General features: G+C 40.2%; 2 protein-coding genes across 5 annotated transcripts; one reads left to right on the forward strand and one right to left on the reverse strand.

The window, feature by feature from the left end:
* The first annotated feature begins 743 nt into the window (after window positions 1-743).
* Window positions 744-3053, forward strand: LOC105023027 (histone H3.3A). Its single transcript, XM_010891894.4, has 4 exons — window positions 744-877; window positions 1639-1772; window positions 2002-2155; window positions 2232-3053. Exons 2-4 carry the CDS (start codon window positions 1645-1647, stop codon window positions 2358-2360), a joined length of 411 nt encoding a protein of 136 aa, XP_010890196.1. The 5' UTR covers window positions 744-877; window positions 1639-1644; the 3' UTR covers window positions 2361-3053.
* An 83-nt stretch (window positions 3054-3136) lies between these two features.
* Window positions 3137-13550, reverse strand: si:ch211-250n8.1. Of its 4 annotated transcripts, none has more exons than XM_020046566.2 (17): window positions 13105-13550; window positions 12341-12448; window positions 12170-12245; window positions 8677-8833; window positions 8500-8545; window positions 8321-8379; window positions 8111-8146; window positions 7976-8028; window positions 7741-7873; window positions 7312-7529; window positions 6934-6979; window positions 6776-6841; window positions 6639-6698; window positions 6450-6535; window positions 3762-3856; window positions 3404-3452; window positions 3137-3325 (listed from the first exon to the last, which is right to left on the reverse strand). In XM_020046566.2, the coding sequence occupies exons 1-16, from the start codon at window positions 13139-13141 to the stop codon at window positions 3427-3429; spliced, it is 1302 nt and encodes a 433-aa protein (XP_019902125.2). In that variant the 5' UTR covers window positions 13142-13550; the 3' UTR covers window positions 3137-3325; window positions 3404-3426. The 4 variants fall into 4 exon arrangements, with proteins under 4 accessions (XP_019902125.2, XP_034148412.1, XP_019902124.2 ...); XM_034292521.1 differs by lacking the exon at window positions 3404-3452 and having other exon boundaries at window positions 13105-13256; window positions 13387-13548; XM_020046565.2 differs by lacking the exon at window positions 3404-3452 and having other exon boundaries at window positions 13105-13548.
* Between the last annotated feature and the right edge of the window lies 1 nt (window position 13551).

The following is a 13551-nucleotide window of genomic DNA, read 5'->3' on the forward strand; positions in this document are numbered from 1 at the left end:
TCAAAGACAACAAAACACTGTTGCCCTTGTATGGGTCATTCATAAACTATTCGTCACAAAACATGTTAAAAATTAGATGTCTCTGTCATAGGAGAGAATTTGATTACAGAAAACTGAAAAATGTTAAAACCATACCCTGGCATCAAAATATAAATAATATATTAAGGACAAATTAGACTTTGAAATTGTCCTTCTACGGTACAGAATTTTTTTGTTGCATTCACGTCAACTCGACCAGGCAGCATTAATGTCTGCTCAGACAACCGTGGCCATATTAACACTCAATGTATGTTACGGTGTATTCTTACAAACTATTTTGCCGGTTTATGCTTACAACTGAACCAAAGTATACTCAATGATAATAAACGAATATTCACAAGTATGTGATATTTATTTCTATTTGGCAGTTATTTCTCGAGGAATATATACCATGAAAAATGTGAATCCACATTGATATTACAACCAATGATGTCTTTCAAATAGCACAGATTTGTTAGAACATGTTGAAACGTTTCATATTTACATTTTATTAAAATGCCAATGTTTATGTCTTTCTTCCACATGGGATTGCATTTTTTCTACCCGTGTATCTTCCTGTATGAGTTTCGATTGCTTTTATTGGCTAATGAGAATATATAATAACCAATGGAAGGTTGACTTTGTTGACCAATGAAAGAGACACCCTTTAACCAATAGCCTCACGACTTTCTTGGTCTAAACCAACCCGCTTTAGAAAACGGTTACTTGACGTCATTGGAAAGTATAAAATTTGACTCACGTCCCTTTCATCGTTAGTGTTGTGTGTTTCAACGAATAGGATATACATTAAGTCGGTTCACCTGTCAAAGTTTTGGAATACTTTAACAGTCACCAATTCGTAAGTAACTTGAGGTTTTCTGTTGTTATTTCCATTCAGTAGTATTTGGAAAAAGTAGTCGGTTGACCTACCGGGGGATTAAGGTTGGTTAAATATAGGTTGAACAATAGAATTCCAAACAGACCTGTGATGCTTGCTGTGTATCGGCTAACGTTAGCTAGACTAGTTACCGAAATAACCAGTAAACAACGTGACCTACTGTACTGTAGTTAACTACTGTTGACATTCGTCAACCATAACTAAGCACAATATTATATCAAATGTGATTAACGTTTAACCAAGAACATGGGTTTTGTATGGCAATGTTGCTAGCTAACGTTAGCATTACCGCTAATGCGCTACTTTTTAACGTTAACCATATCAGGTTTTGGTTTTCGCAACTTAAAATAGTATGTATTTTTACTTGAGCCACCTTCCGATCTCAAACACGGATTTATATTTAACTTAATACTACACGTTTTAAGGAAAGCGGTTCATAATCTAGCGCGCTGCTGGAACCGACGAGACGCCTCCCAGTGGTGCAGTTAAGCTATCGTAGTGGAGGTGGGGGAGGGTAACATCACGATAACAATTGTTTCCTATTCGATAGAGAAATTACGCAACCGTCACTAACTAGTAAAAACAATCGCCCCGGATACAACATTGTTGCAGCTCCTTGTTTATTAGACCGTGCCGCTTTTGTCAGCTGTACTTCGGCCTCGTTTAAAGCTGGTGCTCTTTTCAAATCCCAGCCTAATCGTTGACGTTTTTTCTCTCCCTAGTGAGAGATGGCTCGTACCAAGCAGACCGCCCGTAAGTCCACTGGAGGAAAGGCGCCAAGGAAGCAACTCGCCACAAAGGCAGCCAGGAAAAGCGCGCCATCAACTGGAGGAGTGAAGAAGCCCCATCGTTATAGGTACGGAATGCAACTCATTTTGCAGAACTGTTGTCTAGTTTGTGTGATAACTATTTATGAAATTTGGAGACAGCGCCTGTCTTGTTCAGGTGTCGGCTGCACCAGTGTATTGCATCTTTGCGTCTGAGCTTTTACAATATTGGCTTAGCATTGTATTGTGGGTACCCAAAATCACTAGCAGCACATCCAATTGTATCCATAGCCTTACATTGTAGTCTTTGTATCTTAGGCCAGGAACTGTGGCTCTTCGTGAGATCCGTCGTTACCAGAAGTCTACTGAACTATTGATCCGCAAGCTGCCCTTCCAGCGTTTGGTGAGAGAAATTGCCCAGGATTTCAAGACAGACCTGCGTTTCCAGAGTGCCGCTATTGGAGCACTTCAGGTAAGATCCATGCTGACTGCTGCTTCTGCACAAGTCTAAAAGTATCTGGACTGAACTGTCCTCTTTTCTCCAACAGGAGGCCAGTGAGGCATACCTGGTGGGTCTGTTTGAAGACACCAACCTGTGTGCCATCCATGCCAAACGTGTCACGATCATGCCCAAAGACATCCAGCTGGCCCGCAGGATAAGGGGAGAGAGGGCTTAAATGGCACTCTGCTGCTCCTTTCAGACATACTCCTATTTAACATACTAAACCATTTTGTGGACATGTTATTTTTGGGTATTTTAAGTTTTCTTCCTGTTTTTGTAATGTATTTTAGAATGAGATCAGTCATTCCACAACCCTGAATTCAGATCTGGCTAGTGTGCAATCAGGATTGTTGTAGGAATACATGCTTGGCTTTAATTGCAAATGAGGCTTGTTTTTACATTGCGAATAGCAGATAGAAAATGTTGTGACTGTTTCACCATAGTCCTCTTCATAGATGTCCTCTTCATATTAACTGGCTCATTTTGGGTCTTGGTGGGTAATATAGGCTCCAGATGAGGTTGGAGCTCTTGAGGTTTAATGTTGGGTATGTGTGAATTCAAGATGGCTGAATTCTTCTCTCAGCTTCCAAGGAGCTGTGGTCAGGTGTCCATCACTTTTCCACCCTCTGTCCCTGCAGTCTAACAGCGTGTCTTGCTCAACAGCTCACTCAATAGGGTCAGGTAGATTGTCCATGTGCAGTTCCTCCTGACATCCTGGGGTGGACAGGAGCATGACAAAGAGCCCTGTATATTCTGGACTGCTTTTTACATGTTATTTTTCCAAAATACAAACTTGGCAGCTACATTTAATACTATTTATGAAAGTGTTGTCACATTGTAGTCTTTCTATTAAATGTCTTTATGAGAATGTTGATGTCTGGTTCTTGTTCTGACAACGCTGAGGCTAATTCATTCACTTAGTGTATAAAGGCCTTTAATTGCTATTACCATTTAAAGCACATGTATATTCAGTAACAATAATTGGCAGACATTGCTCTAAAACATCTTTAATGTGTCTATGGGTTTTCATGTCCAGTACAAGCACAACAGTTGAGACTCATGTCTAAATGTAACATCTGGTTTGTCCAGTTGGTGGGATTTTTGGTCATACAAACCATTCCGTTTGCTTGAAACCAGCAGCTGTGGAAGGAAAGCAGATTTAAAGCTTGGTTCCACTCTTTCTGTTATGTTTTTGGGCACAAAAAAAACCTGACTCACACTATGCCACATGCTTGGTCCAACTACCACATCAGAATCAAAGTATGTACTGTGGAAAAAATGCAAATCTATGATTAAGTTTCAGTAATACCCATTTGAGTAGCTACACCTCAACCCCCACTTGGCAAACAATCCATTCAGATAACTGATTCCATCCAGTTTGTGCAATGCTCCCCAATCTGCTGTAGACCTGCATCTCATTTTAATGGGTATGGTTTATTTTTATTTTTTTTGAGGAACTTTGCACTTGAACTGGCTTGTGACTCTTTTCCCCTGGAAGATAAGTGTTTTTCAATTATGCCTCCCCATCTCTTTAACCTGTACCAGAGGTAAAACAGTGGAAATCGATTATACTCACCGATGCGGTTGACTATTTCCTCACACTCTTTAACAACACTGGCTTTGAGTACCACACAGCAGAATCCTGTTGACTGAGGAGTTTCTGGGGAGTCTCTGAAAACGGAGCCAATCACATGTTCTGATGACACACTCAGCCAATGACAACAGACCTGTGGCCGCTTAAAATGTGTCATCACTGTTGCTAACATCTTCAGGGAGGAGAGATGTGGGAATGTAGGAGGATAAGCCCAAGATGCAGATCTTGAACCATTTCTGTAAATGTTCCTAGATCTGTGTTTGGGTTATGTTCTATCCTGGAAAATGTGAGACAGGGATACCAAACTTCATTTGGTAATCATATACATGATTAGAATTTTTACAGCAGTTATGCTAAAAGCCATGTTGAATTAGTGTTATTGTTGTAATGTTTGTATTCTGAGCAATGATGCAAGCAGAGCAGCTGCTTCACCACTTCGAAATTGGGGGGCAAAAATGAAATGATCCATTGGGTAATTTTAAACTGGTGTTTTAAACTGATCTATAGTAAAACAGACATGCCAGTTATGTATACCTTAACATACAGTGCCATCTACCATTGAGACAGTAAAGTATATTTGTTATTTTGCCTCTGTATTCCAAAAGTTTGCTTTTGAAATCTAATAGTTACAATGTGTCCGACATTCTCAGACAACCATCGCTGCAGCACCACCAATCAGGCCTTGATGGTAGAGTGGGCAGATGGCTGTTAAAGGCACATGGTGGAGGGCTTCAGAGATGTTTATCCTTCTGGAAGGTTCTCCCATCTCCACAGAGGAACTCTGGAGCTCTCTCAGAGTGATCATAGGGTTCTTGATCACCTGCCTGACCAAGGCCCTTCTCCAAGACCTTCCCCAGATCCGTGTCTCAAAATAACATTGTCTCAGAGGTCTGCAGACAATTACTTTGACCTCATGGCTTTTTGCTTTGAAATGAGCTGTCATCTTTGGGATCTTATATTGTTAGGTGTGCGCCTTTCCAAATCATGTCCAGTCAATTGAATTTACCACAAGCGGACTCAAATCAAGTTGCAGAAACATTTGATGATCATTGGAAACAGGATGTACCCGAGCTCATCTTAAAGTGTTTTAGCAAAGAGTCTGAATACATAAATATATCATTTCTGGTTTTAATTTAAAACACATCTGCAAAAAGGGAAAAACAAACAGTTGAATTATTTTTTGAACCAGACTGTAATGTAACAAAATGTTGAAAAAGGAAAGGAGTCTGAATACTTTCTTAATGCGCTGTTAATATGAAGAAATAGTTTTTTTGGAATAAATTTCACTGTTGTTTATCAGCATGATCAACTATTTAAAGAAATCTAACATTAAGTTGAGTGAACATTATTCAAAGAAGAAAAAAAATATCAAGAATTATTTTCTAAAACATTCCACCTACAGGTACCAAACTGCTGGTTGGTTGTTACTTTTGGAATAACCTAGACCGCTCACCCTACATGTTTTTGATTGGATTTAGGTCATGGGACTGTGAACCAGTTTCGTCTGGATTGGGAAGTATAGTCTGATTGTTGTTCTGCTGCAAGATTTAAAGATAACCCAATTTTAACCCTTGTGCCAGATGCACTTGATGGGAGTCCATGTTTTCAATTATCCCAACAAGGTTCACAGGTCCTTTGGAAGTAAAATAGCCCCACAACATCACATATCCACCACCATTCTTCAAAGTGAGGATTCATTTCTTTTCATCATGACCCTGGCTCTTTTTATTCCAAACCCAACCATGGTATTTGCTTCCAAAAAGCTTAATTTTAGGCTCATCAGCCCATCTGATTCCAAAGTTCCAATGACATTACACAAACCCCAGGTGCTTACAATTGTGGTTTGGTGACAGCATAGGCTTTCTTTGAGCAACCTGTCCACATAACTTGTTGGAATGGAAGTGACGTCTTAATCGTAGTTTTGGAGACTTGGTCACCCCAAGATGTAACCAATTATGTAACCAACTTCTGCAATTATCCGAACTATGACCCTTGGAAATCATTTTGCCAGTTGAACCATCCATCACTGTGTGTGTAGGTATGCATCCTCTTCCAGGTAGGTTCATCCCAGCTGTGTTACTTGTTTCTTACTTATTGCCCTAATAGCCCTAATTAATTATTTCAGGCTTATATATCATTTTGTGAAATTCAACAACCTTTATCTGATTACATTTGAGTGTTCTGTGGCCTTTCCTAAGTTTATAGATGACTAAGGGAGTTTAGCCTGTGTGTCACCTCATATTTATACCCCAGTGAAACAGGATTTTATGGATGACAACTTAAGAGTTCCAGCAGAAACTTTATGAAAAAAGTCTAATTGAAAAATTTAATTGAAATAAAATAAAAATTAAACCTTAATAAACAATAATATTAAACGTTTTAAAAAGTAAAATCTTAATTCAAATATACATCAATCAATCAATAAGATGTTCTCCAGGTTCCAATAACTGTGGCACACGTTACTGAATAAAACAATTATTTCTTGATGACAGTTGTTTTTTGTTTAATTTAAATAATGTCACTTTTTCACATGCTTTTTATTCAAATTTAGCTAGGGTGCCAATAATTCTGGAGTGCACTGTAGAAAATGACTGGAATACACTAATTTGCAATGGAAAGATTCTATGTTACGGTATGACTGCTGTGTTGATTTTTTAAATGGATACTCACGACACACAAAAGGCAAAGATGGTATAGTCCGGGTAGCCAAACCGCCCTACGCATGAGATCTCTGGATAATGATGCTGGAACAACTTCTACATATATAGAGACATAAAAAAACATCACATGCAGTATTTGAAGTCAATCCCAATAACTGTAACACACTTTTATAGGAAATTTCTGATATGAGTTGCTCACTATCTTATTGGATTTCTCAGTGCAGATCAGGTGAGTTTCCTTTAGGTCCAAAAGTACTTCCTGTGGGAAAGTCAGAATAATAATTATTAGTTCAATTACAGACTACAACACCAAACTCGAGTTAGGGCAGCATGTACCTTGCTGGGCTGGTTTTTCTGTATAACCAAGGTGATTCCATGTTGAAGCACCTCTTTGCCTCCATACTGTCAAGAAAACAGATAAAACACTTAACCTATTACAAGTCTCATCAAGACAATTGATCAATTATTATTTGCAAAAAATATACTGTACATACCAATCCAATGTTGGCCTTTCCCAAGAACTGCACAATATACACAATCCTGGAGGGCAAAGGGGTTGTCTCAGAGTAGGTTAATATGCCTGCGTTCTATTTTAACATAATAGATCCTGTTAAACCACAAAATGGTGAATGCGAAATGAGGCCTATCCTTGTAAACATCACAGAGCTGAACGGACCGGATTGGCATCGCAATATCTTAGCACCAACAACTGAATAGCCACCATGTGTTTGCCATATTTTAAATAACAATTCTAAACTTTGAGACCTACGTAAGACTAGATGCTCTGTGTTACAAATTCATCGTGAAGACAACAAAGTGCTACACACCAATGTTAGGTGCATTACCACAACACAACAATCCTTTACACTTGCCTTCCCTCTTTGAGGCACTGAGAGGGCGGTGTCCCCAGGCCTTGATTAGTCAGTTGTAGAGATGAATGGGAGGAGCCTAGCTGCAGGGAGGGGTTCTCCTCTCTGAGAGCCCTCAGGAGTTTGATGATAGGGCGATACATGCCCCCGTCCTGCCCACGCCATCGCAACACACGCAGGGACAGGGGACAACACTTTAACCTGGTGAGGATCACACCTGCCTGAGAACACACATGCACAGAAGTCCACATGATATGCATATAGAGACACTGCGTTTCGTGATATACAAATACTGCATGATATACAAATACTGTCACTGGGAAGTGAAACATGTTGTAGGTCATGTAGATTCAGCACACTCCTGACGACAGTTTAGAAATAAGATGTGTTAGATTAAGGCTGGAATGAAATCCATCATTACGTTTTCCTTACCTGTCCATTGCAGGCATTCCGTAAAGAGATTCCGTTGATCTCGTCGATGATGTCACCGGGATGTACACACTGGTCCACCTGAGCCTGGCTACCTGGCAACAGCTGCAGGACAAAAACACGACCACTGAGATACCTGGAGGTTGACAGAGAGAGAGAGAGAGAGAGTCTCAAAGTAGAGTGAGGCCTGTCTATTCTGAGACACACTGAAAAATCCATGACAGGGAATGACACTTACCTGAGCACCATCCCTAGTTCCTGACAGGGTACAGCCTCATACACATCACACACCTGGAAACAGATAGAGCACTCACCTCAAAAGACACACAGATGAGGCATGGAAGTCTTCAATCAGAGATTGTATACTGCTTACCGGTAGAAGCCAGCTCTCATCCAGAAAACTACAGTTCTAAAATAAGGAAGTCGGACATGTTTTATTCTCCAGTAGTATAGGGACAAGTCTGGTTTTTAATAAGTGTTATACTATCTTACATGCCAACAGTGTAAGCAGTCACTTTCCACATGCTTTTCAACACTTTTCCACATAACAGGCAGAAAGGAAGGGGAATGAAATGGTTTGTACCTTCATGTCCAGTTTGAAGTCCATTTCTGTAAGGACCTTAAGCAGCGACATGAAAGGTTCTGAAAGAGGAAGGATACTTGACTCAATCATTATTGTTCTTTATAAGATTAATGTTATTAAAATGATTTATTGAGACACTGTCAAAGCCAACCATTTTAGAAAAAAGAAAAAAGCATCACCCAAAAACTCCTCATTCCTAAGAAGTGAAACTGCTGGGTTGTACCACTGGAAAATAGAAACCAGGAAATGTTATCATAGCCTATCTAACAACACTGACATTTTACTTTATCTAACATCAAAGAAAACCATATTGTAATCTTACGGTACAACAGAGTGACTAATTATATGAGCTAGACCTCTAAGACTTTCGGTGTGTGTAGCAGGTGTTTGATGACTTCTTCTAGAACCCTCCGTCTGAGGGCTAGCCTGAGGAGGTAGCGTCCTCGTCCCTGAGCTGACAACAACTTCCTGCAGGTTGAAGTCTCTTCAATTGCCAGCGAAACAGAGCTCAGCCTGTCAAACGCACACACACACCAAGAAAGGAGACAAGACAACAACTCGGCCTAGTCGAGAGCCAAATTATGTCTCTACCTACAAAACAATGTCTAAATGAGCTGTAAGTTGTTTACCTGTGTAGCTTGGTAAAGCATGGCGCCTACAACACCAGGGTTGTGCTTTTAGTACACACAGTTAGATCGGTAAAAATAGAAAATACAGTTAGGTCCAGAAATATGACACAATATTCGTAATTTTGGCTCTGTACGCCACCACAATGCATTTGAATCTAAACAGCATTTAGGAAGTGCAACCATTTTCATACTCAGTCCCCTTATTTCAGGGGCTCCAATGTAATTGGACAAATTAACACAATCATAAATAAAATGTTCATTTTTAATACTTTGTGGAGAATCCTTTGCAGGCACATGGACACATGGACATCACCAAACGCTGGATTTCCTCCTTTTTGATGCTTTGTCAGGCCTTTACTGCAGCTGTCTTCAGTTGTTGTTTATTTGTGGGTCTTTCTGCCTTAAGTTTTGTCTTCAGCAAGTGAAATGCATGTTCGATCAGGTTGAGATCAGGTGATTGACTTGACCATTGCAGAATATTCCAGTTCTTCGCCTTAAAAAACTTTCACAGTATGTTTTGGATAATTGTCCATCTGTAAAGTGAAACACCGTCCAAACAACTTCGCTGAATTTGGCTGAATCTGAGTAGACAATACAGGTGCTGGTCTTTAAATTATTATATCATCAAAAAGTAGATTTATTTCAGTAATTCCATTCAAAAAGAGAAACTTGTATAATGTATACATTCATTCCACACAGACTGATATATTTCAAGTGTTTATTTCTTTTAATTTTGATGATTATAACTGACAACTAATGAAAAACCCAAATTCAGTATCTCAGAAAATTAGAATATTGTGAAAAGGTTCAATATTGAAGACACCTGGTGCCACACTCTAATCAGCTAATTAACCCAAAACACCTGCAAAGGCCTTTAAATGGTCTCTCAGTCTAGTTCTGTAGGCAACACAATCATGGGGAAGACTGCTAACTTGAAAGCTGTCCAAAAGACGACCATTGACACCTTGCAAGACACAAAAGGTCATAGCTAAAGAAGCTGGCTGTTCACAGAGCTCTGTTTCCAAGCACATTAATAGAGAGATGAAGGGAAGAAAAAGTGTACATGCAATAGGGATAACCACACCCTGGAGAGGATTGTGAAACAAAACCCATAAGGGGGAGATTCACAAAGAGTGGACTGCAGCTGGAGTCAGTGCTTCAAGAACCACCACGCACAGACGTATGCAAGACATGAGTTTCAGCTGTCGCATTCCTTGTGTCAAGCCACTCATGAACAAGACACAGCGTCAGAAGCGTCGCGCCTGGGCTAAAGACAAAAAGGACTGGACTGCTGCTGAGTTATGTTCTCTGATGAAAGTACATTTTGCATTTCCTTTGGAAATCAAGGTCCCAGAGTCTGGAGGAAGAGAGGAGGGGCACAGAATCCACATTGCTTGAAGTTCAGTGTAAAGTTTCCACAGTCAGTGATGGTTTGGGGTGCCATGTCATCTGCTGGTGTTGGTCCACTGTGTTTTCTGAGGTCCAAGGTCAACACAGCCGTATACCAGGAAGTTTTAGAGCACTTCATGCTTCCTGCTGCTGACCAACTTTATGGAGATGCAGATTTCATTTTCCAACAGGACTTGGCACCTGCACACAATGCCAAAGCTACCACTACCTGGTTTAAGGACCATGGTATCCCTGTTCTTAATTGGCCAGCAAACTCGCCTGACCTTAACCCTATAGAAAATCTATGGGGTATTGTGAAGAGGAAGATACGATACGCCAGACCCAACAATGCAGAAGAGCTGAAGGCCACTATCAGAGCAACCTGGGCTCTCATAACACCTGAGCAGTGCCACAGACTGATCGACTCCATGCCACGCCGCATTGCTGCAGTAATTCAGGCAAAAGGAGCCCCAACTAAGTATTGAGTGCTATACATGCTCGTACTTTTCATGTTGGCCAACATTTCTAAAAATCTTTTTTTTGTATTGGTCTTAAGTAATATTCTAATTTTCAGAGATACTGAATGTGGGATTTTCATTAGTTGTCAGTTATAATCATCACAATTAAAAGAAAAAAACATTTGAAATATACCAGTCTGTGTGTAATGAATGAATATAATATACAAGTTTCACTTTTTGAATGGAATTACTGAAATAAATACTTTTTGATGATATTCTAATTTTATGACCATCACCTGTATACACTTCAGAATTAATCTGGTTGCTTCTGTCACATCAATAAACACTAATGACCCAGTGCCATTGGAAGCCATGCATGCCCATGCCATCACACTGCCTCCACTATGTTTTACAGATTATGTGGTATGCTTTGGATCATGAGCCATTCCTAGCCTTCTCCATACTTTTTTCTTCCCATCATTCTGGTCCAGGTTAATCGTAGTTTCATCTATCCAAAGAATGCTGTTCCAGAACTGGGCTAGCTTTTTTAGATGTTTTTTGGCAAAGTCTAATCTGTCCCTTCAATTCTTGAGGCTTATGAATGGTTTGCACCTTGTGGTGAACCCACTGTATTTGCTCTCGCAAAGTGTTCTCGCATGGTAGACTTGGATAATGACATGCCTACCTCCTGGAGAGTGTTCTTCACTTGGCTGGATGTTGTGAAGGGGTTTTTCATTACTATGGAAAGGATCCTATGATTATCCACCACTGTTGTCTTCCGTGGATGTCCAGGCCTTTTTGTGTTACAGAGCTCACCAGTGTGTTATTTCTTCTCAGAATGTACTGTTGATTGGCCACTCCTAATGTTCCTGCAATCTCTCAGATGGATATTCTTTTTTTCTGCAGCCTAAGGATGGTCTATTTTACTTGCATTGCGAGCTCCTTTGACCGCATGTTGTGGATTCACAGCAACAGCTTCCAAATGCAAATGCCACACCTGGAATCAACTCCAGCCCTTTTACCTGCTTATTTGATGAGGAAATAACGAAGGAATAGCCCACACCTGTCCATGAAACAGCTTTTGAGTCAATTGTCCAATTACTTTTGGTCCCTTGAAAAAGAGGGGGCTACATATTAAAGGGCTGTAATTCCTAAACCCTTCCTCTGATTTGGATCAAATTAAAGCTGGGCTACTGCACTTTAAGCCCATATTAATTATTTAACTGTAACTTGAATATAGTTTGGTAACAAGACAAAATAACTAAACTTGTGTCAGTGTCCCGTTATTTCCGGACCTAACAGTATACTCACTCACTAATGTAAGTTCTTCTGAATAGGAGTGTCTGCTTGACTATTTAAGCGTAAATGTTTACCTGCCGCAGGTGTCGTGTTGAAGGAGTTGCTCAAAGCAATGCCAGTAGTCCCTGTGTACCAGGCCAAGGACCGGCTCTGAGGGAGACAGAGACACACCAGTGTAAATGTCTGCAAGCTCCATGTCGTGCACTCCTCCTGTCTTTCGAGCTTGGCTTTGTTATAATACTCACGTTGAAGACCCTTTCTGAGGATAAGTTCAAGAAGTTCACAGCAAGAGGAGAGGTGAGGGCTGACATCAGTCACTGTCCCCTCCACCGTCTGCAGGTTCAGGATGCATACTAGACCAGCACAAATCCATTCAAACACAAATTATACAGTATGTGCATACACACATTGCATGGGCCACAATGGGTAGATGTGTATTGGTATGACATACATTAATGATACTGTGCGGACATGAACTCAACGATTCATCATTGGCTTATGATATGTGCACTATACATGGACATAACAGCAGAAAAGTGTCTTTTATAGTTTTTGTCCGATCATGACTGAATGAAATGTAACTCTCCCAAACTTGATGAAGGCGACCCAGTTGCTTGGCAACCAGAATCATCACCTATTTTTTGGTATTTGTATTTTGCAATAGGCTGACGAAACACTAGATTCTATAAGGTCGTTTGAGTGATGGAATATAACAGAGCTGATAGGAGCAATTGACGCTTCCAAATATTTTATACACAACATATCTGTCATTTCTAAGTCAGTGTGGCATAGTTTTGAATGGTCCTTGTGAATTTTTTTTAACTCTGCGATACATCAGCACATATCCTTAACCTGAGCCGTCAGTCCAATTATTATGTAATCAAGCTGAGTACATTTCTCCAAATATTATCAGCTCATGTTCAGTCAATTCCTGACTGTGCGTCCCCAATCAAAGATTGCATAACAATGAACCATTATACAGCTTTCCATTCACTCGGCATGTTCTTACCTTTTAGAGTCCCGAGAAGCGGATCTTTTGGAGGCATAATTATTACTCAATTCAGATGGAGACGCAAGGAGCCGTCCGTCATTTAACACCGACGCATAGACCTCAGACACTTCCGCATGTCTAAAACATACGAAGACGCACTTTCCCAAGGGCTGTTACATAGAGATATAGGTAAACCTGATAATGTCATAGATATGCTTTACATTTCAGGGAGGTTAGACAGGAAATGCCAGTATGAGCTGCAATAAACAAATGGCACGCAAAAAAATTTAGTTCGCTTACTACGTTTCAGAAGAGCGCACTTCACTTTACACGCATTGTTTCTGTCATTTGAAGTCTTATCAACTGACGCCATATAAAATACTTTTGGTACTGTGACGACCTCTAGTGAATAAAAATATCCACAATCAAAACGCGCGAGACGACCCAACAAAGATGTCCACCTCT

This window comes from Esox lucius, chromosome 5 (assembly GCF_011004845.1).
Source record: "Esox lucius isolate fEsoLuc1 chromosome 5, fEsoLuc1.pri, whole genome shotgun sequence".
In the NCBI taxonomy this organism is placed as follows: Eukaryota; Metazoa; Chordata; class Actinopteri; order Esociformes; family Esocidae; genus Esox; species Esox lucius.